Below are 25,564 nucleotides of genomic sequence, written 5' to 3'. Positions count from 1 at the left end.
ATGATTACAGCGAGGAAAACCTCTTTCACTGTTCATATGGACACCTGACTGCTGGTTTAAGACACACTTGAAGAATTATGAACCCGTCCTTGAAGTTTTAAATGAAAAAAATATCAATTTGCACATCACAGGACTAAAATATGCAGGTGTTGTGATGCTGTGACAGTCCAGCAGGTGGCAGCATCTCCCTGTTGTGCAGATCTTGTGTTGGAGCAGTTTGTTGAGATCTGGCAGAGCTGCAGTTTGGCTCACCTTCTCTATCGGCCACCTGGGAGCCACCACGACATTCATGCCTGCAAAGAACACAAAGACGAGACAAACAACATGTAAGACATCTGATGACAGCTGATAATAACAGACAGCAGCTGTTCAGGAGTCGGTGTGTCCTTCACCCTACTGTAAATACTTTGTCATTGAGAAACTGCTGGTTTGAATCCTAGATTGGCTTCAAACATTTTCTGGTATTTTTGGAACATAAGACACGTAACACAGAGTGAGCAGAGGGTGTTAATCAATAGTGAGTTTGTGACTGACACCTGTGAGAAAAGTTTATTCTTATAAACGTTACCTCTATTACACATGCACAAAATTATTAAATATAAAAGTAAATTTACAAGTAAATTTACAAAAAAACCCAGTAAAACATGATAAAGTTGAAGGAGAAAGAAATGTTAAAAAGATTTCCTTTAATTCTTCAGTAGAGCAGCAACTAATGATTATTGTTTCAATTTAATGATTAATCATTAAGTCTATAAAATGTCAGAAAACTGAAAAATCTCCTAGTTTTTGGAATTAGCAAGTGTTTGACATTTTTGCTTAATAATTACTTAAAAAAACAGTTAATTGATCATCAAGAAAGTTGCTGATTCATTTTCTGTTAATTGACTAATCAATTATAGACAAAGATTCACTTATGAGTTTGTGGATTTTTTACCAGAGCTGATCAGGAATTATTTTTACTATATTGATTAATCTGATATTTCTTGAAATTAAGTGTATCTATTAGTCCGAGTATAATCTGTTTTTAATAAACATTAATATTAACCTGATCTAGTTAAAGCTGCAGTGCAGGACTTTTGTCTCCCCCTTCTGGCAGTGAGATTAATTACACAAACACTGTCGACACATGTTTACATTATAGGCTCCTCCGTCACTACTGTTGCGGCTGTAAAACAGTGGATAAATTGTGAAACGACTCGTTTCACTGTCAGAATTTGATTCAATTTGGTCCGATAACATTTGGAAAGTCTAGAAGAGTCGCAGTATGCATTCATCCAGCCAGCCACCAGATTAAAAACTCTGTTACACTGTGAAATACAGAGAGATTTATCTGGTGGCTTAATCAGTACTGTGTGACCTCGTTAGGTCTTGAATGTAAAGGACGTTCATTTATATGTAAAAATTCCACACTGAAGGTTTAAAGTCACTCAAAAATGTGTTTTTCTTCTTGTTCCTACAGTTGAATGTTCGAGCTTCACTGTGCAGAATGATGTATGTGTAGAGGTTGTTTTCACTTTCATCTACTGAAGGTTGAAAGTTTTGTTTGTGCTCACTGGAAATCTGATTTTTTGGGGGGTTGGTTTAGTTTGGAAGCCGATCTCGGTCCAATATTCAACTTACACAAGTGTGATGTGGAAACCTGAAGCCTCCAGCACACAAACACTGAGAACGGACTCTACAGAGACGTAGGAGACGTCTTGTGTCTAGTAGTTAAACTTTTGAAATCAACAACACTGTATTTGCATATTCATAGATTCAGGATTGTTTTTAATGAGGAAGGAGATGTCATTTTAGGGATTCTAAAGTGGTAATTATGCTCTTTTTTTTGGAAAAAAAACATATCAGACACATATTATTGTTCCACACAGAGTATTTTTATGTCCTAAAACATGTCAGGAGGGGAATTAAATTAGATACCAACCAAGCAGCTGTTGATTTCTGGCTTTCAATACTCAGTACATACTACATATTTCCTGTTTTGGAACAAGCGAAGAAGCTCAGAAGTTTAAATTAAGGTTGGTGACTTTTGACTTTCTATATATTTCTTATTGTCAACAAGGCTCATGTGCAGAGCCAAACCAACAATGGATTGATCTGCTTACAAGTACTGTTTGTGTATCCAAAGGCTGATATTATGTTACAATGTTAGAGTTTGATTTAGCAGACGCTTTTATCCAAAACCACGTAAACACAAGAGTTAATACAACATAAGAAAGGATCTAGTCAGGAGAGAACAACTTGAGTAAAAGCCATAAAGCAAAGTTCAGGTCTGATAGGATGTTGGTGCCAACAGGCAGCGTGTAGAGGATAAGTCCATCAGGTGAGGTGTTTGCGAAAGAGCTGGACCTTTAGCTTTTTCTTAAAGATTGAGAGGGACTCGTTCCGCCACCGGGGAACTACAGAAGGGAAGAGTCTGGTTAGCAACTTAAGGTCCTGTTGTGGTACCAGGCGCCTTTCACTGGCAGAGCGTAGTGAGCAGGACGGAGCGTAGACCTGAATGAGGGAGTTCAGGTAGGTGGGAACAGTTTTATTTGCTGTTTTATAAGCCAGCGGAGGGATGGTGGGCTGGTTGAAGACCAGCTGTGTCGCCACGTTCTGGATCATTTGCAAAAGTTTGAACATGCATGGAGGAAGGCCGGCCAGTAAGGAGCTGCAGTAATCAATGTGTGATATTACGAGAGCCTGTACCAGGAGCTGTGCTGCATGCTCAGACAAGTAGGGTCTGATCTTCTTAATGTTGTACTGGGCAAATCAACATGACCGAGCAATCGAGGCCACGTGAACCTTGAAGGTTAGTTGGTCATTGATCATGATGCCCAAGTTTCGGGTGGACTTTGTAGGCATGAGTTGAGCTGGATGGTGATCTGTTGTTGTATAGAGGGACTGGCTGGGATGACGAGGAGCTCGGTCTTAGAGAGGTTAAGCTGCAGGTGGTGTTCTTTCATCCATGCTGAGATATCGCCAAGGCATGACGAGATCTGAGCCATAGAATTAAGAGACTTGATTAAAGACTGTGTGCTTAAGTATTTTTGATAAGAAGGGCAGAGGTGAAACAGCTTGTACTTTTCAACCTGGGTTGGGTTGAGTGCGAGTTTCCTGAGCAGCAGGGAACACTCCTATTGTAAGTGAGGAACTGATGATGTGGGTGATTGCTGGGTTAAGAGTGGGGGGGAAATGGTCTGCAGGAGGTTGGATGGTATCGGGTCAAATGGACAAGAGTCCGGCAGAAGCATGGAGACTTCCTCCTCGGTCAGAGGGGAGAATGAGAGGAGAGCGGCGCTGTTAGTTGGCAGCAGTAGACTGAGTCGGTCAGGCTCAGAGAACTGGATACTGATGGCAGAAACCTTATCAGTAAAGAATGAGGCAAACATGTCTGCAGTGAGCAGAGTGGAGGCTGGAGGAGGAGGAGGAGGCGGATGGAGGAGTGAGTTAAAACATATTATTGTGCTGTGGAGCTCCGTTTGTTGTCCAAAAACTATTGAAAAACATGTCAATGAGTGAAACCGCTGCACTGGGTGACATGTTCCTTCATTATGAAGAGTTTGGTCATGCTGGTTTGTTTAGAAGCAGCTCCAAAGACTAATAACAGAGATGACATTTTCACTCACCAGAGAGTAGTTCTGTGTAAGGCAGACGCCACTGAGCATGTGCAGGAACATAGTTCGTATTGTAAACAGATATTTAGATATTCAGATATTTTTCATGTCAGGCAGATGTTGGTTTCTGCATGTAAATCAGGATGGGGCTGCAGAGATTGTATATTATATACAAGGAATGAAAGAAAAACGATCATGTTACTAATCTGGATGCTAAATGCGGAGGTTGCTGCTATCCGCCACAGTTAAACCTCGTATCAACACAGGGGAAACCTGTTTGTGCAGCCGAGCTGAAATATTCTGGAGAGGCAGCCGCGGGCCTGCAGGAGAGACGGTGTGCATTACAGATGCTGCTGCAGACACAAGAGCTGAGATTAGGTTTTGATAGAGAGGCCAAGTGTGTGTGTGTGTGTGTGTGTGTGTGTGTGTGTGTGTGTGTGTGCGTGACTGATGGTGGAGGGGGAACAGTGTAATAAATGTTATATCCGGTTCAAGGTGTGTTTCCCCACAAGACTCAAAAACTCATCTTTTATCATCTTCCTGCTCACCTTCACCTGAATATTCAAGAGCCATTGCAATATTTATCATATACTCAAATACTGTGAGTGGTGGTGTTGTACTTTAGTGTATTATATTGAAATTTGTAAGACCAACAGTCCGAAACTTAAAGATATTCAGTTTACATCGATACAAAGCAAAGAATGTTTGGCAGTCATCTTTATCTTTGCTTTAAAAACGATTGAAACAGTTAATTATCAAAATAGATGCAGATTATTTTTCATTGTCGTTTCAGCTCCACATTAACTCAACACAACGACATTCACTTTTATTATTATCTTAAAAAATATGAAGAAGAGAACATCTTAATAAACTGCAGCTTGTTGAAAAGCTGCTGCAGGATTCATCATCTCACTGCTTCTTTATGAACCTCTAAACGGCCCGAAACGTGACCGACCTGCCTTTACAGTTTTAAACAGACCAGAACAAACATCAGTGAAGCTTCATTCAGTCACACAGGTGAAATAAATGAACAGAGGATCTGCAGCGTGCTTTGACTCTGACTTCCTCTGCTGCCTTCTAATGTTTATCACTTTTATTTTATGTCTTCATTCTCTGGTTCATATCAGTGTTTCCTCCAGGTTTGTGCACGTTCACACTTTCTTTTATTCCGTCTAGAGCTGCAACAATAAGTCGATTAGCTGCCTACTATTAAATTAAATGCCAATGAGTCATTTTTTCAGAATAAAATGTCCAAATTCTCTGATTCTAGCCTCTCAGATGTGATTATTTTCTGGTTTCTATGACAGTAAACTGAATGTCTTTGTGTTGTGGATAAAACATGATATTTGAGGACGTCATCTTGGACTTTAGGAAACATTGATCAACATTTTCTGACATTTTAAAGACCAAACTAATTGACTAAATGAGAAAATAATCAACAGATTAATCAATAATGAAAATAAAGTTAAAAGTTTGTTTCCATTTCCTTTTAAAAAACTTTCTCCTGCATCGGTTGTGCTATAGAAACACATCTGTCTGGCCTGTATGTATTTATCATTCGGCTGCTGCAGCTTTAACTCAGTTTAAAGACTTTAATCAAAGTGTTAATAATTCACAAAGTTCAACTTGTTCTTGTTATAAATGGCTCCGAGTACGACTGCCCCAGTGAACGCTCCTAATTGCTTTGTCTTTTGTGCTCACACTGAAACTAATTATGAAACGTTTCTGTTTTGACAAACAATAAATGCTGAATTATTCTCCAAAATAAACACATTTGAAAAAAAATCACATGAAACCACGCAGGAGCCAGTAGAGCATAAAAAATATCCATAAACAGATTTCAGCTGAATCTACAGTCGCTGCTCATTTGGTGCTGAATTACATCAACTATCAAACACAAACATTTATTACAGAACTGAAACTTTGCCTCAAACATGATTTGTCTTTATTGAACTTTTTGATCCTTTTGTTTATTTGACATTTTTAAGTAAAGTAAAGTAAAGAACGATGAGATATATTTGGTATTTTCTCAACATTTAAAATGCATCTGCAGCAACAACAGGTGCAAAAGTTCACAGGTTAAAGGTCACCTGAAGGTCAAGTTAAAAAGGTCCAACATGTGCGTTTCAGATCAATATATCACTGTCCATTAACCTGACCTTCCTCTGACCTTCTGCTTTTGTTTCATGTCAAACTTATTAATGAAGCCAAGACCACGTTTCCCATAAACCCCTTCTGCTTCTGGCTACTTCAAAGCTTTTCCATCAGTATTTGTGCTTGTTCACTATCTGCTTCCTGCCTTTGTGATATGAAATATTTTCCTTTTGTGCTGCAGAAGAAGAAGTTGACACAACACTGAGATCATTATAAACAGATTTGGAACCAGACGCTGGTACAACCGTCGTCTTCGGCTGACCATGATGTCAACAGCCAATCAGAGATGTCTGCGCTGCGCTATTATAACTGAACTAACACCAGGATGCACACTTTTTATTTCCACGGCTGTGTGGAATTATAATGCTTTTACATCACAGATGATAAACAGCAGCATTAAAGTGAGAGTCTGCAGGCTGTAGAAGAAACATCAATAATGATGTTGAGTATTTATCAGAACTAAAAATAGAAGAAGAAGAAGAGGAAGCATGAAACACAAGTTCACTCCGCTCTGAGTCGACAGTGAATATCAGTCAGTGTTTGTTCAATCTGTTCTTTTCATATTTTACTCTGTTTTTTTGTGGTGAACATGGAAAAAACATCCACTGCTTTTCATAAATTGTTGCCGATTAACAGACTACTGTTAATTAACAACTAATAATTAAGGAAATTGCACAAAATCTGCCTCCTGACAAACATCCAATCACAGAGCTTCAAATTCTGTCACGTGACTCGTTAACTGAAGCTAAAGACTACGATGTTGAGAAAACTGCAGATTAAATTAATTCACTTTGGATCAATTTTGGATGAATTCAGTTACCATGGCGACGTATTTTGTTCTCAACTGCAACCAGAAAGCGTTTTGAGTTCGCTACACCGCTGGCTGGCTTCTTCTCCATAGCAACAGCTAGCTGAGGCTCATGGGTATTGTAGTATTCAGAGCCGTCCGTGAAAACTAACAGAAAAAAAAACCCAACTGATTTGTAAGAAACAAAGTGTAAAATAATTAAAACTGGTGTCAGAACATAAACATGTATGATGGTCACATGATCCAGGTGAGTCTTGAGTTTCTGTGTTCAGTCACATTGAGGAGATTATTTAAAGAAAATGTTTGAAATGTGAGAACAGAAAGAGGAAAAAACAAACGGCGACTATCACAGCTTGAGGCTGAAGGACCAGTTCAGACCAATGATTCATAACGAGACTGGATGCAACTTGCAAAAGAATCTCAAGACGTCTGATTTTAAACTAAAACAACAGACACAGACGACTGTTTCCATAGCAACAACACACTAGCATACCACACTACTTCTCCATTGATGCATTATATTAAGTGGATTGTTTTTATAGCCTACAAGCTACGTTAGCATCTAAGAGCAGATTAAACGTTACCACTGTTTGGCTGGTGTTTTGTTTGTTAACGTTAGCTAACTTATTACATGAACATTAGCTTAACGTAAATGAAAGAGAACAAGACGTAGCTTACAGGACACAAACAGGAAGCTTGCAATTGAGCAGAGGGCCTTGTTTTTGAATGCTGTTCTTCAAAAAGTTGGATGAGCCGGTCGTCCTCTGTCCATGAAATCCGCCATGTTTCCGTACTGGCCTGTGCTGTTTCCTGATTGGCTCTTAAACTGCACTTGGCGGTTTGACAAGGTAAGTCTTTGGAGACCCCGGGCAGCAGCTTCAGATGCTCTGCAACCAACCAGATCACACCGCTACAATTTTCTCTGCGACATCATAAAACCGTTTTGTCTCGTTGTGAATCATTGATCTGAACGAGGCTTTAAAGTGCTGCTGATAGACACCAGACGCTCCGACTGACTCCCGTTCAAAAAGCCTCAAATACTGAGTCAGTCACTGTTTTCAACGAGTCATTCTGGTCTCAATCTCTAAATTCAGACCCTCTAATAAACATGCTGGTGGTCATTTTGGAAATGATTGATCTGTTAATAAGATTTAAAGACCTATAGTAGCTTTGACGTGGGCCGTGCGGGTGTTGATTGACAGCTGTGATTGACAGCCGGCTCACCTGCTGCTCTCCTCGGCTCACACTGAGCCAGACTATAGTCGCAGTATTTCCCAGGCTACCAGTAAAAACTCTCACTTTTAGAGATTTTTGGATCTTGAGTTTCTTGAGTGAAAAAACCCCCAAACAAACAAACAAACCCTGCAATGTTTTCATAACTTTTCACGCTGCATTACAAACATGAACCTCCATAAGACTGTATGTGAAGTTTTCTTATTTTGAATGAAACTTCCTTCCTGTGGTGTTTGTTTGAGTTTCTGCTCTGTGAAAGGACTCGACGATGCAAACAACACACTGTTGACAGAACTCAACAGGAGGCAAACGATGCTCTAAATAACTCTGGCAGCATCACTGAATCTTAAATAGGAAACACACACACACATGCACGCATGCACGCGCAAACAAAGAGAAAGGACTGCTACACACATATATTTTCACATTGTCTCACACTAGAGGCAAAGTCGTGATCTCAAACACAAAACACACACACACAAAGTCATGCGCACACACTCCAGATGGCCTCTCAGCAGCTTCCTGACACCGAAGGTTAGCAGCACCCTGCTCCGGACTGTCAGCCACCGCCGCCGCCTTCCTCTTCTTCTGCTGGTTATTTATTACCCAGCCTGCAATTCACCACCGGCCGAAAACGACACGAAGCAAACTAGAGCTGCAACTAACGATTCTGTTTATTATAATACAGTGAAAAAAAAGCTTCCTTATAGCTCAAAGTTTTGTCTTCAAATGTCTCGTTTTGTCTGATTAACAGTTAAAAATACAAATATATTCAGTTTACTGTCATATATGATGCAGAAAAGCTTCATATCTGCACATCTGAGAAGCTGCAACCAGCAAATATTTGGAATTTTTGCTTTAAACTTTGACTAAAACGATTATTCACTTCTCCAAATAATTGTAGAGCCATAGAGCGACTATTCAATTAATCAGCAACTCTTTCGATCATCGATTCATCGTTTTGAGTCATTTATTAAAGAAGAAAATGATTCCAGCTTCTTAAATGTGAATATTTTCTGTTTTCTTTGGTCTTCTGTGACTCTGAACTGAATATTTTTGGGTTGTGAACAAAATAAGACATTTGAAGACGTGATCTTGGCATTTTCTGACGTTTTATGGACCAAACAACTAATCAATTAATCAAGACAATAATCGACAGATTAATCAATAATGAAAACAATAGTTAGTTGAAGCTCTATGTACGACACAGAAAAGCTTCATATCTACACATCTGAGAAGCTTCAACCAGCAAATATTTGGAATTTTTGCTTTCAGAAATGATAATTATTTGCTGAGTGAGTGATTAATCGACTAATTGTTGCAGCTTATTTTCATTATTGATTCATTTGTTGACTATTTTCTCAATTAATTGTTTGGTTTTTGGTTCATAAAATGTCAGAAAATGGTCAAAAATGTTGATCATTGTTTCCCAAAGACCAAGGTCACGTCCTCACATGTGTTGCTGTTTTGTCCAAAACCCAAAAATATTCGGTTTACTGTGATTTAAAAAACCAAAGAAACCAGAAAATATTCACAATTAAGGAGCTGCAACCAGAGAGATTCAGCATTTTTTATTAAAAAATGGCTAAAAACAATTGATTGATTATCAAAATAGTTGGTAATTAATGTTCTGTCGATCGACTAATTGACTCTAGTTCAAAGCAATAAACTGTTCCAGTGTTTTACATCATTACATCATACAGATGTCTTTACACATGCAAAACAAAACCTTTAATATCTAGTGTTACATTAATTATTATGAGTCAACACTGATCCAGGATCAGATCTGTGAATCAGGAACAGAACTGGTTAAATGTTGCAGGAACTGAAAGTAAAGTGAAGATGTTTTCAAAAATAATGTCATGAATAGTTTTTATCAGTTGACTTGATCCAAAGTTGAGTGAACAGCAGGAAGTAAATCAATATTTGCTGCGAGCAGCTTTGCCTCTAAAACAGCAGCAGTTCTCTTCGGTTCACCTGCTCACAGTGTTTCAGGTACCGGGCAGGTCGGTTGGTCCTGCGTCTCGGAGACGTTGCCTCAGTTCTTCTTCTTCTGTGGATTTCGGCGTCTCAGCTGCTTCTGTCTCTTCATGTTAATCTCAGACTGACTCCATGATGTTGAGATCAGGACTCTGTGGGGATCCTTGTTGTTCTTGTAGCTGGAGATAGTTCTTTATGACTCTGGATGGATGTTTGGACATTCAGGACCAATCAGACGCCTCTCTGCTGGCGTCACATTATGGATACAAATCTAAACATTTAAAGTACCTGAAACTTCACAGTTCTATTAACCAACAAACCGGATTGTACATTAAACTAAATTGAGATTTGTGTTGGTATTTATGATGATAATAAACATGTTTATTGTTGAGCAGCCTGTTTCTCTCTCTGTACCTGACTGATTTTCATACTGCAATAAAACCTGTAAACATCAGCGGGCCGAGATTCACTGCAGCTTCCTCAGAGGAAGATGATGCACTGTCGACTGAATCCAGAGGAAATCCTTCAGTTTGAAAACTGCCTCTGAGCACAGACTGCAGGAATGACCATGATGTATCGCCGAATGCTCCTGCAGCTCCCCCACCTCCACACACACACACACACACACACACACACACACACACATATACACACATATACACACACACTCTGTCAGCTTGACTTGGCTGCTTTCTGAGTTCAGTCCGTCAGCAGCAGCAGGATCTGGCATCTAATCGATGGTGGACGACCTCCGTGTAGGTCAGCATTTGACACACCCAACGCACACACACACACACACGCACACACGTTTACTTAGGTCACTTCTGGGGACATTACACAGACTTACATTCATCTCCTGGAGACTTATCCTAACCAATAACCACTACCTGCCTAACTCTAACCCTTACCCTGACCTTAACCACTGACCCAAAAGTCAGCGTTTTCCCAATTGGGGACACAGTTTTTGTCCCCAAGTAACTGGTCTTTAGTGTCCCCAAAAGCAGGATAAGTCAGCCCCCCCCACCTCCCAACTCTTGGTTACTTGAAGCAAAAGTTCCACATTTTGGGAGCATAAAGAATAGTAGAAGAAGAGTAAAAACAGGAGCAAACAGCTATAATGGCTCTGACCAAGAGGAACAAATCCACCTACCAGCAGTGGTGGAAGAGTTATTCAGACCCCTTACTTAAGGAGAAGTACATAAGTATTATGAGCTTGATGTAGTTAAAGTATTGCAGTAAAAGTACATAAGTATTATGAGCTTGATGTAGTTAAAGTATTGCAGTAAAAGTACATAAGTATTATGAGCTTGATGTAGTTAAAGTATTGCAGTAAAAGTAGTGGTTTGGTCCCTCTGACTGATATATTATTATATATGACATCATTAGATTATTAATAGTGAAGCATCAGTGTTAGAGCAGCATGTTACTGTTGTAGCTGCTGGAGGTGGAGCTAGTTTACACTACTTTATATACAGTTAGCTAGTTTAGTCCAGTGGTTCCTAACCTAGGGGTCGGGCCCCTCCAAAGGGTCAGCAGATAAATCTGAGGGGTGGTGAGATGATTAATGGGAGAGGAAAGAAGAAAAAACAAAGTTCTGATACACAAATCTGTTTTCAGTTTTTGGACTTTTTCTCTCATCTTTGATTTTTGCTGAAATATTGGATCATTTGAACATTTATTGAAATGAAAGCATGTGAGAAGTTTAGAGGGAAAAATCACTATTTGGTGGAGCTGTTAACAACTCATAGACATGTGAAATGTGACCCCGACTACACACTGCTTTTTGTAAGACGTCAAAAGCCAAAAAGGTTGGAAACCACTGGTTTCAGCTTTAACAATGTGTTGTATTTTAAAAGCTTGTTATATTATCCATTGTGTCAAATCTTCATCTGAAAAGTAACTAAAGCTGTCAAATAAATGTAGTGGAGTAGAAAGTACAATATTTCCCTCTGAAATGTAGAAAGTAGCAGATTAACATGTTATATCTTGTTAAGTTCATTCTGTTCTTTGGTGATTATGTGTTATTATGTTTACAGGCTGTTTGGTTTCAAACTGAAATTGCACTGAAACTGCTGCTCTGTCAACATTTCTGATACACAGGACGCATGTAATAAAAAGAGGATTTGATACCGTGTGTGTGTGTGCGTGTGTGTGTGTGTGCGTGTGTGTGTGCGTGCGTGTGTGTGTGCGTGCGTGTGTGTGCGCGTGAACACATTTAAAAGCAGCTGCAGATTTTTGAAGCTCCTGGCTCAGCGGAGGCTTTGAAGAAGGGTGTGTTTGGTTTTAGTGTCTGTGTGCGCAGGAGGAGGAGGAGGAGGAGGAGGAGGAGGAGGAGGGGGAGGAGGAGGGGGTGCGGGGTGTGTCGGCAGGTGCATCCTAAACACAGAGGTAAAGTTTTCATCTTCTCGTCAGTCGGGCGACAGCTGCTTCAGAAAGAGCAGGGCAGCAGATGATTGTGAGCAGGAAAAGATTTAGACCTGCAGCTGCTGCAGTGAGGTGGTGAATTTAAAGAAGGGAGGGATTTATAATAACATAAACACAACCCTTTTCTAAACTACTGAACACTTTCAGCATCACAAATTTCCTTTACTGTCTTTTTTTCCTTCTTTTTAATATTCTTCATCTCTTCTTCATGGAGTTCAACAAAGCAAACAAAAAACTGATAATTGTTTATTTACGCTTCTTTACACAAAGAATTATTCTGATCGGCTCCGTTTCCAAGTTTCCAGGTTTTAAAATGAAAAAGAAATGAAGAGCTCTGATATCAGATCCGTTTAGGTTCATGTGTGCATCCCTCATTTTAAACTCTTCTCTGATCATATTTTCTCTCAGATCCTCAAATCTGTTTTTGGACTTTTTCTCTAATCTTTGATTTTTGCTGAAATATTGGATCATTTGAACATTTATTGAAATGAAAGCATGTGAGAAGTTTAGAGGGAAAAATCACTATTTGGTGGAGCTGTTAACAACTCATAGACATGTGAAATGTGACCCCGACTACACACTGCTTTTTGTAAGACGTCAAAAGACAAAAAGGTTGGAAACCACTGGTTTCATCTTTAACAATGTGTTGTATTTTAAAAGCTTGTTATATTATCCATTGTGTCAAATCTTCATCTGAAAAGTAATTAAAGCTGTCAAATAAATGTAGTGGAGTAGAAAGTACAATATTTCCCTCTGAAATGTAGAAAGTAGCATCACATGGAAATACTCAAGTAAAGTACAAGTACCTCAAAATTATACTTAAGTACAGTAATCAAGTAAATGAACTTCGTTAATTTCCACCACTGGAAGTGTGACTCCCTTTACATGTTGCATTAAAATGTGTTTTAAATGTGTTGTGACCCCACTGAACACACAACAACAACAAACATACAAACATACAACAACTACATGGGTAAACCAGTGAGGTAGCAGCCGTTAGCCAGTTAGCATGCTCAGCTACTAGCAGGAAAGCAGCAAGAAAGCTTTGGATAGTCATGACACTCGTGGATGGAGTCAAAACCAGACCAAGTGTCGGCCTCTTCCCTCGCTTCTAAAAGCAAACAAAAGCTTCATGGATGGCTGCCATCTTTCTATTTGTTGTGTTTTTTGGACGTGTGTAAACAAGAGGAGGATGTGACGTTCAGTTGTTTGAGTTGGACGGAGTGATCGCATCCCTGGAGACACATATTAATAGCAGGTGTAAATGTAATCAGGTTAAATCATATCTAGATTATTAGGACCTCTAATCTGGATACGAGGTGTGAAGGGACGGTGTGACGAGCAGCAGATTCATGTGAGGACTGCAGCGCAGATCCGCAGAGCAGCGGCGTGCAGACTCTCTTCCATTGTGCTGTCTGAACCTCACTCTCTCCTTTCTCTCGTCTCATTGTGCTCCCGATTTCCTCTCCTGCCTCAGCGAGTCCGCAAAGTGCTTCTGACGACAGCTTTCCCCGAGAAGTGCTAACTTTAGCTGAACGGCAGCTGAGTGAGGACAAAGCAGAACGGTGCGGCGCTCGGGTCGTACAGGTGTGTTTACTGACTCCTGACCCGCACCGGCGGTGGTGCTGCCTCCCACAGGAACCCAATTAATTACCCAGCCTGCTGAGCTCAACACCTGCTGCAGCCAATCCCCGGCAGCCGTGGCGTAGCACAGCTGAGGCCGGGGTGACCTGGGGAATGTAGAGCGCTAATGATAGCATGAGGAGGATAGCTGCTGCTGCTGCTGCTGCTGCTGCTGCTGCTGCTGCAGCTACTGCGGTCCTCCTGCTCTGCTTCCTGCACACTCAAAATGAAAATACTGCTCTCAGCTTTTATTTTGTAAGACAGTATTTCTTGAGAGTGTCATAACCCCGAGAGATTAAAATAGCAGGTGATCCTTCCACTATTGTTATTGATCCTTTATTTAAACCTTTATTTAAACCTTTACAAAACCAACAGGAGCAACATGCTCAGTGATTTACACAGTATTTTACACACAGGAAACAGCTGCAACCATTAGCTAATTAATCAATTAGTCAATCAACAGAAAATTAATATTCCTGTTTTGTAAAATGCTAAATATTTGCTGTTTAGAGGATTTTAGACTGTTGATCAGATAAAACGAGTCATGTGAAGACGTCGCCTCGGGTATTTAACTACATTATAATGAGCCGTTTTTCATTATTTATACTATATTATTTATTATTTATAGTCTTAAAACTTGAAACTTGTGTTTATTTATTTATGGTGTAACATCACCTGCTCACATCGCGAATAAGAGCATTAGACACAAAACTGAAGACGTTCAGACGTAATGACTCATCGTGAAAATAGATTTATCGATAATGAAAATGATCAGTAGTTGCAGCCCTACACAGGATCAGATACATGGACAAAAGTATGTGGACACCCCCCACGTTACACCTGTAGACAAACTTGTAAACAAGCCTCGCTACAGCGTCACCTGACTGTAAACTAGAGCTGCAACGATAGAAAATTCATAGCCAACTATTTTGATAACTGAATGATTGCTTCTCCAAATTCTCTGATTCTTAAATGTGAATGTTTTCTTGTGACTTCAGTCTTCTATGACAGTAAATTAAATCGATTTGTTATGTTTTATGGACTGTTGTTCTGGACAAAACAAGATATTTTAGGACGTCACCTTTCTGAAACAGCGATCGACAATTTTCACCATTTTCTAAACAGAAAGAAAGAAAATAATTGACATATTAATCTGTAACAAATATATATAATGAATTACAATCTGAAACCAAAAAAACATCTATGGAGCTGTGTGTGCGGGGGCGGTGTTTGAAACAGGAAAGAGATAAAAACTGGTGTTAAATATTCTATGCTGCAGATTTCTCTTCACTGGAACTAAAATCAGACTAAACCCTGCGAGACCAAGGTCGTCCACATACTTCTGGCCGTATAGTGGCTCACTAGTGGCCCTGTCAGACTCACAGGACCGTGTACAATCAAATATAAACTCATCCTGCTTGGTCTATAACTCTGAGAGTCCCTCTGGGATCAACATCAGCTCCTGTTGGGACACATTCAAACTAAATGACTGACTTCATGTTACTCTCACGGTCCATTTCAGAAACCTGAAACATCAAAATCTCTCCTGAAGCATGAAATTATAAAACATTTATTTGTTGTTTTTTTTTTTTAAATCAACAAACAGCCAGAAGCTGCTTTTTTCACCTTAAAGGGGAAATATCCTGCACATTTCCAGGTTTATATTTATATATTCTGGAGCTCTACTGGAATATATTTGCATGATTTACAGTTAAAAACTCCTTATTTGTCTTATACTGGACCTTTATGCAGCCTCTCAGTTCAGCCTCTGTCTCAAACAGGCTGTTTTAGCTCCTGCGTTCTGATTGGTTAACTTTAGGAAGCTGTGTCACGGCTGACATCAACAAACTATGGAACAAACTATAGTAGCAGGATTTCACTACTTTTTCTGTACTTGAAATGTCAACTTCTTAAACACGTCTGTACATGTTCAAGCCGAAATATGAGAGTTGACAACGTGAACAACACACGGAAAATCCTTAGCAACAACCTTAGCAACCGAGGCTACAGAACGGATGATCGTTTATGGGCATCCGAGACAATCTGACAGCAGCTCATCGGCAAGGTAGAAAAAACTTTGAAGCGTTCAGAGCAGGTTGAAGCCCTGACCTTTGACCTTCAGAGAACATTTCTACACACGTTTTGACCTCAAGTTTTGGAAATTTGACCACGATGTGACATCATAACAGTACATAAATGACCAGAAAATCACAAAAAGCAGAATATGACCCCTTTAAACATGTTCTCGACACACAGCAGCTTTTCTAACAGAGAGAGATGAAAACTCAGAGGTTTTAAATCCCATCAAACACAATCACGACGTAATAACCGACCGACCAGAGCAGCTTCACAGAGATTAACAGCAGCCAGTCTGAACTCAGACACCTGAAACATATTAACCCTTTGACCCTTTGAACCCCAGGATCAGGAATTAGGTTCAACACTGGAAAAACATTTGATAGGCTTGGAGAAACTACAAACCTGCATGTTTTCAATACTTTGTCTATTTCTTTGAATTCATTGAAGTATAAAATTAATCATTTTCAGTCATTTTTTTAAGTAAAAATGTTAATATTTTGCTGCTTTCAGCTTCTCAAATGCAGATTCAGATCCTCATTAGTGAGGCCTAACAGAGTTACAGCAGTTTATCTTAATACTCATTTGGTAAAACATGACTTGTATTTTAATTTTGTATTATAATTTACTTGTATTAATATTTTTGGAAGGTGCAGACAGATGATGCAGTCCTGCCGATAGGGGAATCAGATCAGAAAACACTTATATGTGTCGTTCTTGACTTCCTGGACAAACCACGGATTAGATGACTTGTTGCATTTCTGACAACGACGTGAAGAAGTTAAAAATCCTGCAGAGAGATAAAACGCAGCAGAAGTCGTCCTGAATAGGGTCAAAACCAGGAAACGACTCAAATCGGATGCACGTTAATGTTCTCACAGTAAGCCGAGCAAATCTGCTCTGCCAACAGAAAACAAACAAACAGCTCAGGACATCTGGACCACATCAGAGGATCTGGCATATATTTTATATTTGATCACACTGAAAACCGTCTCTGTTCAGCAGAAATTTAACTTTAGTCTCAATGCGACGAGTGTGAAAATCGAGCATGGCCTCTTCCTGACACCGAGATACTTTCCAGGGAGTGAAAACTTGATGCTTATTAGTCTTTGGAGCCGTTTCTAAACAAACTAAAGTAACCACGCTCTGCAGAGATGAAGGAACACGTCTCAACTGAGGTCTACGGCACAGAGGGAATAAGATATATCAGGCTTTGGATACACACAGATCAATCAACGGTTGGTTTGGCGCCGCACATGAGAAAAACAGAAAAAAAATCGCCTTATCATTTAACAGTGATTCTGACAGAATTAAATACTGTAATTAAACAACAAACATCCAAACTTCCCTCTTTAGTCAAGGCTCAATTTATTTGAAACACAATCAGGAGTCGAAGCTCTTTGAAGCAGCTTCGTGTCAGGGTCTGTCTGAGATTTGAGGTCGGATCCACCGAAAAAAAAACCAACTTCAGCTCTTTCCAACATCTAAAGCTTGAGCAAGGTGTCAAAACTGCCAGAAAATCCTCAGGAGCTGCTTACTGTAATTTCACAGGGATTAATATACCTGCACGGTAAAGGCCGTGGATCTGTTTAACGTCTTAATCCTTCAACCAAACATAAATCTTACAAATGCTCGCCAGATCTTGTTAAGATAAGAGCCACGTGCTGCAGCAGGAGGAACATAATCACCCCCCCCTCCGCTTGCTCACGGGTGCTACCAAACATCCTCTATAATGTCTTCAGCTGTGGTCCGCTGGCTTCATATTTGCTGAGGTTGGCGGCGGCGCCTCGATGCTTTTGCATCAGCGAGTAGAAATAAAGAGGTCCTTAGTGATATTTCACCGCAGAGAAATGAATCCCTCTGCACGTCCTCAGCCCGCCGCTCGATTGGTTTCTGCCTAATCACAGTCAAGATTGAACCTTCTGGGAGTTCTTTGTTTCCCCTCTGCGGCGAGGATTTCCAGTTCCAAAGTCAGATTACGTTTTGAAACTGTGACACACATTCAAATCTTCAGTAGACTTTCTGTATTAGTGCGTTCACCCTGAATGTGCAGGAGATTACAGCAGCGGTGTTTGGAAGGATGCTGAATACGGGAACTGAATTTTCCTCCCAATCCTCTGAAACGTGGTCGACTCTCCGTGTGTTTGTGTTACTTTATTGTTTTTTTTTTGAGGGATTGTCCGGAGGCTTAAAGAGGCTGACACAAATCTCTAAATAACCTCACAATAACCAGATGACCTCCTTCTTCTTCATATCAATGTAAATCTTCAGGATGAAACCACATGTCCATCACTTTGGACTGTTTTTTTTTTTTTTTTTTTTTTTTTTAATATATTTTTGGGGGTATTTCATGTCTTTAATGGATAACAACAGTTGATATGACAGGAAACGAGGGGACAGAGATACAGAATGACATGCAACAAAGATCCGCTGCTGGAATTGAACCGAGGACGTCGCATTTATGTGACATGCGTCTTAACCAGGAGGCTACCTGGACTATTTCTGGATATATTGCCCCTGTATATAGTTTTAAAACCTTTAACAATACAATACTGTAACATTTCTGGCTTCATCTATCTGTTCAAGTGATGCTTTTTGTTGTTGAGACAAAGGAGACTTTTACATTAAAGTTCTTCACACTTTCATTCAGACAATGACAGGATGTTTATAGAAAAAGATATTTATGTTTGATGATATTTGGCAGACAGAGAGAACAGCTCTTAAAAAGTTTAGAGATATAAAAAGCAGCAGAGAGTTTCTTTGTTCTCTTATTTTGCTGTTGAAACGCTCTCCGGCGCTCCTCAGAGTGAATCCACTGATATATTGTCAGCTACATCTTTTAATGTGAAGAGTTTTATTAAGTCCCACATGCACAGGACGTTCAGTTTTCCGTTCTGTTAGCTCAGATGCTGTATGTAAAGCTGGATGTTCATTTATTCATCCGTGCAGCTTTTAGGAATGAAAATGTAAAATATGGATTTTGGTTGAAGGATCAATCTCCTCAACGCCTTCAAATTGGTTCTTTCACAGCGTTTGCTTGTTGATTAAACTGATCTTGTGCAGAGGAAATGATGGTTGAGATTTTTATGTTAGAAGGCAAAACACATTTCTCTCCCTGCATGTTTTACCTTGTGTGGTCTTTACGTTCATCTGACAGCTTTCACTTCAGACTTGTGTCGTGTTCAAAGTGTTACAGAAACGTTTCAGGTCTCGCTGAGGAAGATTGACTCGAGACTTTAATGTGAAAGCGATGTCGAGCCGTTTAGTCGGAAATAGAGACTGACATGTTGAACCGTCATCGGATCAAAGTGAAGGGCTGCATGTCTGAGAGGGGCTCTGCTCTCTAAACCACGAATATCAACCTCATGGTGGCGCTGGAGGAAAAGTCACGAGGATCACCAAAATCAGTAGGATTCATCCTCTGAGGAACATGAACGTCTGAATAAAATTTCATAACAATCCATCAAATAGTTATTGAGATATTTCAGTGTGAACCTGTGCTGCTAGCTGCCGGCTAAAAAGCTTTGTTCCATGTAAAGTGGAGATCTCTCTTGGAGACCACACCGCACGCAGCTGCAGCTCAAGTTTATTTAAAGTATCTTCATATCTTTGAAGTCGACATGCTGTGTACCGTCACCGACGCTGCCTCGCTCCGTCTAAGTGCTTCAGCTCATTCCCCTCTGCACAGAGTGAGACAAAGTGTGACAGGATGGCTCTTCTCTCCACCAGCTCGCTCTGGAAGACTTTCAAGTCACGCTGAAACAGCTTCAAATATTCATAACCTTTCCATCAATAAAACATGGCCTTTGGTGAAGATAGAAAGGAGAGCACAGAGAGATGCGGCCGGGAGGATTCAGAGGGAGGTAAAGAGGTGAAAAGCCTTTCCGACCACTCTGGAGAATATCCCCCTGCCAAGAATGATTCACCAAAACACCCCCGCATAGCAACGCTACAGATTTCTTTCTAACAATCAGATGGCAGCTCCGACCTTCGTGTTCACAGCCAGCACCGCTCAGTCTGCAGGAAATGTTCTGTAAACAGTCATCTGGCTGACATTAAACTGCTCTGTGTCTGTTGTCATTCTGTGCACTTGTAGTTTGTGATATTCATTTAGAAAACTGGATAATATCTGCTGAGGTTTGGCACAAGGAGGAACAATCTCTGATAAGACAACATTTAGCTCCTTTATCTCACAGTCCTGATTATTCTGTGTTATTAAGTTTCATTGTTTAAAGCTATAATATGTAATTATTCCACATTAAAATGTCTAAAAACAACTAGTTCTATGTTATATATGTTGTTGAGTTGTGTACTTACATTATCCCAAATGTTTCCAACAAGTTTCAAACCCAGAGAAATCTGTAAGGTTGTTCCACACAAACTGTTATAAATGAACTTTTATTCAGTTTTAAGACACATTTTCATGATAAATTTAGGTCGTTTTTAACTATATCTTTTAGTCAGAAGAAGTATTTTAGTCGTTGGACGTCTGGATCTTAAGTTATCAGATAAATAAACTGGGCAAACGTTAGCAGCAGCTCGGCTAACAGCCCGTACCGGACGTCCGGTGGTCGCCGCACATCGTCTGAGAAACACTGATTTTTTTAGGTGAAACAGCTTTATTCAGTGTTTTTACCTGTAATCATCGGGTCCTTTTGTTCTGGAGAGGAGGAGACCTCTGCGGGTAAAAACATCCTGAATGATTAACACTGGAGTAATCCTATCCCGCTGAAGCTGGTTATTTAACAACGAAGACAACAACTCCCATGATCCCTTGCTACTTCACACCGTCATCACACTCCGTCTTTTGTTATTGTTTTGATTGAGACTCCTAGCAGCTGAAATTACATATTGTGTGTTTAAGTACTACTTCATTTACTTTATTTAAAACATATTTTTTCCCCTCAAAGTCCCAGTTTGAGTTAAAAAGTCGTCTTCCACTTCAAATATGTGTTTTTCATCTTGTTCATTCGGTTGGATGTTTTTTTTTATACATCTTAAAACATGTCTGTATCTTTAAAGAAAGATTTCAAAAAAGACACAGTGTCTACTGATGTGAAACACATCAAATCATCCAACTGCAGAGCAAAAGTGTTAAATCATTTAAACATAATTGTGTTATCTGTGTTTGAGGGTTTATTGTTTAAGTTAAGTGGTGCATATTTTTTTGCAAAGAGTCCAGATGTGACTCCGATCTGAGTCGTTCTTCATCCTGGAATGATCTTAAACAGCTTAAATGTTTTACTCTGTTTCATGTACGAAATCTGTCACACAGTTTATAACATACTTGACTCGGGAACGATATTTTTTGAGTGACACATCGCTATCACGTCATCAATCAGCCGCCAAACTAGTCGCCACATTAAGCAAGACTGTTGTGGAATGTAGGAGCTCTGATTGAGAAAGTAAAACGTTTTGTTCAAAAGTAGTTGATACCGAAAAAAGAAAGGCTGACAGTGAAAAACATGCATTCAAGGATGAGTGGACAGAGAAATATGTGTTCATTTTGCCCGAGGCGAGCACAAAGCCTACAGTACGTGCTTTATTTGTAGTGAAACAGTGGCTGTAATGAAGAGTGGCAACGCAAAACGCCACCACGACACCAAACATGCCTGTGTTGAACAAAATTACCACAAAACTGAACCAGTTGAAGACATTTCAGCAAAATAATTGTAAAACCAAATATTTTCAACAATGAATACAGTGAAGAACTCACTAATGAACACCAGTGTCTCCATCTGGCCCTTCTCACACCTTTTCATGCTGTCACGTCTCCTATTAATACATAATGCTGTTCATGTACAGCGTTCTGGAGTTTTTGAACTGAAATATCATTGTGTAATGCATCTTTACTGCACTTTTGATGTGGTGGAAATTTATTAAATGGACAACTAAGCCCTGTATTTGAGTATCCCTGGTTTCTAAAATATATAATTAATAACTTCTATCTGTCACGTCCTACCGGGACTTTTACTGTTTTTTGGACTCTTTGTGTTTTTGTTCATTTGACCTCCTTGGTTTTTGTTGACCTTCTGATGCCCTCAGACTTTTTCTGTTTTTAGTTGGACTTTTGAGGGGCTCTTTCATTTGTGTTGCATTTGTTTCTTGGTTTTGGTTTTCTCTGTTCCCTTGTGTGTTCCTCCTGTGTTTTTTGTGTCACCTGTTTGTTTACTTTAGTTCCTGTTTTATTTTGTAATACTTCCTCCTTGTGTCTGATCACTTTACTTCCTGTGTTTCATTTGCAATCACTCCCTGTGTATTTATAGTCCCGTTTTCAGTTCAGTCTTTGTCGAGTTGTCTGCTTTTGTCCTGCTTCTGTTCTGCTTTTGTTCGATGTTCCTGTTCGATGTTCCTGTGTCTCCTGCGTTCTGGTTTGTTCCGATGACTTTTTGCTTTTTTTCATTAAAAAATATCTGCATCGGATTGTCCCTGCCTACCGTCTCTGCATTTGGGTCCATCTGCTCTACTCACCCATCCTGACGCTATCTATCCGTCCTCACGCTACTGTAGTGTCACTGTTTCAATTCACATTTTCTGACACAGACAAGTCACCTGTCAACCAAATAGTGATTTTTCCCTCTAAACTTCTCACATGCTTTCATTTCAATAAATGTTCAAATGATCCAATATTTCAGCAAAAATCAAAGATTAGAGAAAAAGTCCAAAAACTGAAAACAGATTTGTGTATCAGAACTTTGTTTTTTCTTCTTTCCTCTCCCATTAATCATCTCACCACCCCTCAGATTTATCTGCTGACCCTTTGGAGGGGCCCGACCCCTAGGTTGGGAACCACTGGACTAAACTAGCTAACTGTATATAAAGTAGTGTAAACTAGCTCCACCTCCAGCAGCTACAACAGTAACATGCTGCTCTAACACTGATGCTTCACTATTAATAATCTAATGATGTCATATATAATAATATATCAGTCAGAGGGACCAAACCACTACTTTTACTGCAATACTTTAACTACATCAAGCTCATAATACTTATGTACTTTTACTGCAATACTTTAACTACATCAAGCTCATAATACTTATGTACTTTTACTGCAATACTTTAACTACATCAAGCTCATAATACTTATGTACTTTTACTGCAATACTTTAACTACATCAAGCTCATAATACTTATGTACTTTTATTTAAGTAGGATCTTTCATGCAGGACTTTTACTTGTAATGAAGTATTTTGACATTGCTGTTTGGAACTTTTATTAAGTAAAAGATCTAAATACTTCTTCCATCACTGCCTATTTATGACATAAGGTCCTTTGTGAATAAAGTCTCAGAAATAAAGAAGACAGAAACCAAACGTTCTCCGAACTGTTTTCATTCTCAAACTCACAGCAGCTTGAATTGTCAGTCAGCTTCACAGTCTGTCCTCTGCAGAGTTTAATTTGAGTCAGTTCCTCCCGTTCAGGATGTCTGAGGCGCTTCGCTCCGTCACTTCCTTCACCATCAACGCGTCGACTGGAACGTCTCTGCACCGCATCCATCAACATTTTGATCTCTCTACGACCCCTCCTCCCCCCCCACCACCTCATCCTCCATCCACCATCCACCATCCTCCATCTGCTGCCAACGCTACACAACACACACCATCAGTTCTCGCCCCCGTGGAAGAGATTTAATTTGGTTTCTATTTCGAGCTGCTCAAGAGGGTTTCATGAAGCTGTCTGTTAGCGAGCGCTGTTCACACCGGTCTCAGTTCTCACACAGAGAAACTCTGAACACTCAACTCATTGCTGATATTTTTGTCTTCAGCTACGTTCGTGTTTCTTTTTTTTTTTTTTATTTCAAAGGTTTATTTTAAACAAAAACATTTGTCAAACTCAGCTTCAGGCATCCAGCAGACAAAACACACGCATATGCATGTTTTCTGTATCCCTGTCTCTTATTAGCATTTTTACATTTTATTGATGTTTTAATGTTTTTTTTTGCTTTGTGACACTTTATATTTATATTTATAAACTCTGTACAGAGCAGCACACACAAACACATTAACCAGCAGATTACAAACCAAAGTTTTATAGGAAAATTACATAAAATTATAAAAAATAATAGAAGAAAAGCTATTAGAAAGTAATGGAAAAATCACTGAAAAAAACAGCGACTTGCAACAGCAGTTGCTTAGAGACAAGAGTTGGTCCTTTTGTGTCTGGAAAGTTGAGAAGAGAAAAGGTTTAAAATCTGTCTGGTGTCAGTTTAGGACAATTTGATAGTAAATGTTTGTTTGCATTTCATCTTATAGAAAGCCAAAGTGAAACCAGAACTTCCAGTTTCTGTTCCAGAAGTAAGAAAACCTCATTAAAAATCACATTAACATGTGTAACACTAAATAACTAAACATCCAGAACCTTCAACAGTACGTCGTGCGGCTCGCTGGATGATAGTTTTTAGAAAGACGAACTAATATTGTTTGTTTAATAATTATGTTTTAAGGAACACGATATCCCATAAGTCCCAGATGTTTGTGAGCTAAATGTCACGGCTCGTCTATGACGGAGTTGAGTGTGTGGTTAGTTCAGGCGTATCTGTAATAACAGACAGAGACGAGTCTTTAGACGGCAGTGATTCAAAATGTTGAAATTAATTTCTTCTGAAGCAATTTATTTGAAAAAATGACTTTAGAAAGAAGCATTAAGTTTTATGGACAAAAAGTTATGAAGCTTAACGTAAATTCATTAACCATTCATTCATTTCCCTCTCCTCTCTTTCTTCCCCCGCTCCTCCCGCTTTCGCATCAGCTGTTTAGAGGCGTCACTCCTAGTTATCAAATCAGATCGCTCCACCATTTCTAACCACCAATCACGGCTCACCTGTCAAACTTTAAAATCTGTTTCCCTCTCTGTTGCTGTCAGCTGTCATTCCAGAGCAATCATCGCGACCCTCCTCTACCCATCCATCCATCCATCCATCCATCCATCCACCTCCATGGCCGCAACCTGTGGACCAGCCACGGGGGGGGGGGGGGGTTATCCTATATTACTCTTGCATTCACTTCCCCCTTTCATATCCAGCGACATCACGATAGAGTCTAATCGCCAAAGACTTTTCCACCTTCATCTATCATGCTGTTCAATAAATATCATTTACTTCTCTCCTGATTGAAATGATGATGTAAGTACCTGATGCCTACATTACCCACAATGCAACTTGAACTAGGCCTTTTTCACAGTAGGAAAACAGACACATGATCTCCTGTTAGTTATCATCTATGAAAAGTTTTTTATATGTTTATAGTTTTTTATATTGACAGTACTTCTCTACAGTCTACAGAGTATAAAAACACTGTGGGGTCACATATATTCACTCAGTTACCACATTGCAACTTTGGAATTATAAATTAGGCTATTTTCTGTGTTCTTTGCTCAAAGAGACTGATTATTCATATTTTTTTGTTCTCTGGATCAAAAGGGACTCATGACAAGGTCATTGAACCAATCAATATCAGTGCTTCATGATGACTTTGATGTTTGACATTTGATTAGTTCAAAGAACGACAATCAACTTTCTGGACAAAACTCATGAACTGAGGAGTTGATATTCATTTATTTTCATATCAATGTCCATGTTTGTAAAATTAATGCAAATGCACCAATACTGACCTGAAACAGTGCATATTAGACTTATAGGCGACTTATTAAGCTTTTCCTTATTTCCAGTCAT

General features: G+C 39.5%; 1 protein-coding gene and 1 long non-coding RNA gene across 4 annotated transcripts in view; one reads left to right on the top strand and one right to left on the bottom strand.

The window, feature by feature from the left end:
* Positions 1-21,552, top strand: LOC122985394. The gene is made up of 4 exons (XR_006404098.1): positions 1-94; positions 797-799; positions 3,963-3,974; positions 21,542-21,552. It is a non-coding gene; the product is annotated as an uncharacterized LOC122985394 (long non-coding RNA).
* LOC122985344 (carbohydrate sulfotransferase 8-like) overlaps positions 1-25,564 on the bottom strand; it is a 92,746-nt gene that overhangs the window by 3,315 nt on the left and 63,867 nt on the right. For 2 of the 3 annotated variants that reach the window (XM_044355923.1, XM_044355924.1), the window contains exon 3: positions 253-293. In XM_044355923.1, the coding sequence (XP_044211858.1) occupies positions 253-293 (41 nt within the window). Of the gene's footprint in view, positions 1-252; positions 294-7,236; positions 7,590-25,564 lie in introns of those variants that run through there. The other variant, XM_044355925.1, reaches the window with a different exon arrangement.

Source organism: Thunnus albacares, chromosome 7 (genome assembly GCF_914725855.1).
Source record: "Thunnus albacares chromosome 7, fThuAlb1.1, whole genome shotgun sequence".
In the NCBI taxonomy this organism is placed as follows: Eukaryota; Metazoa; Chordata; class Actinopteri; order Scombriformes; family Scombridae; genus Thunnus; species Thunnus albacares.
The sequence above is the reverse complement of the archived record's forward strand: the minus strand, read 5'-3'. Positions and strand labels throughout refer to the sequence as shown.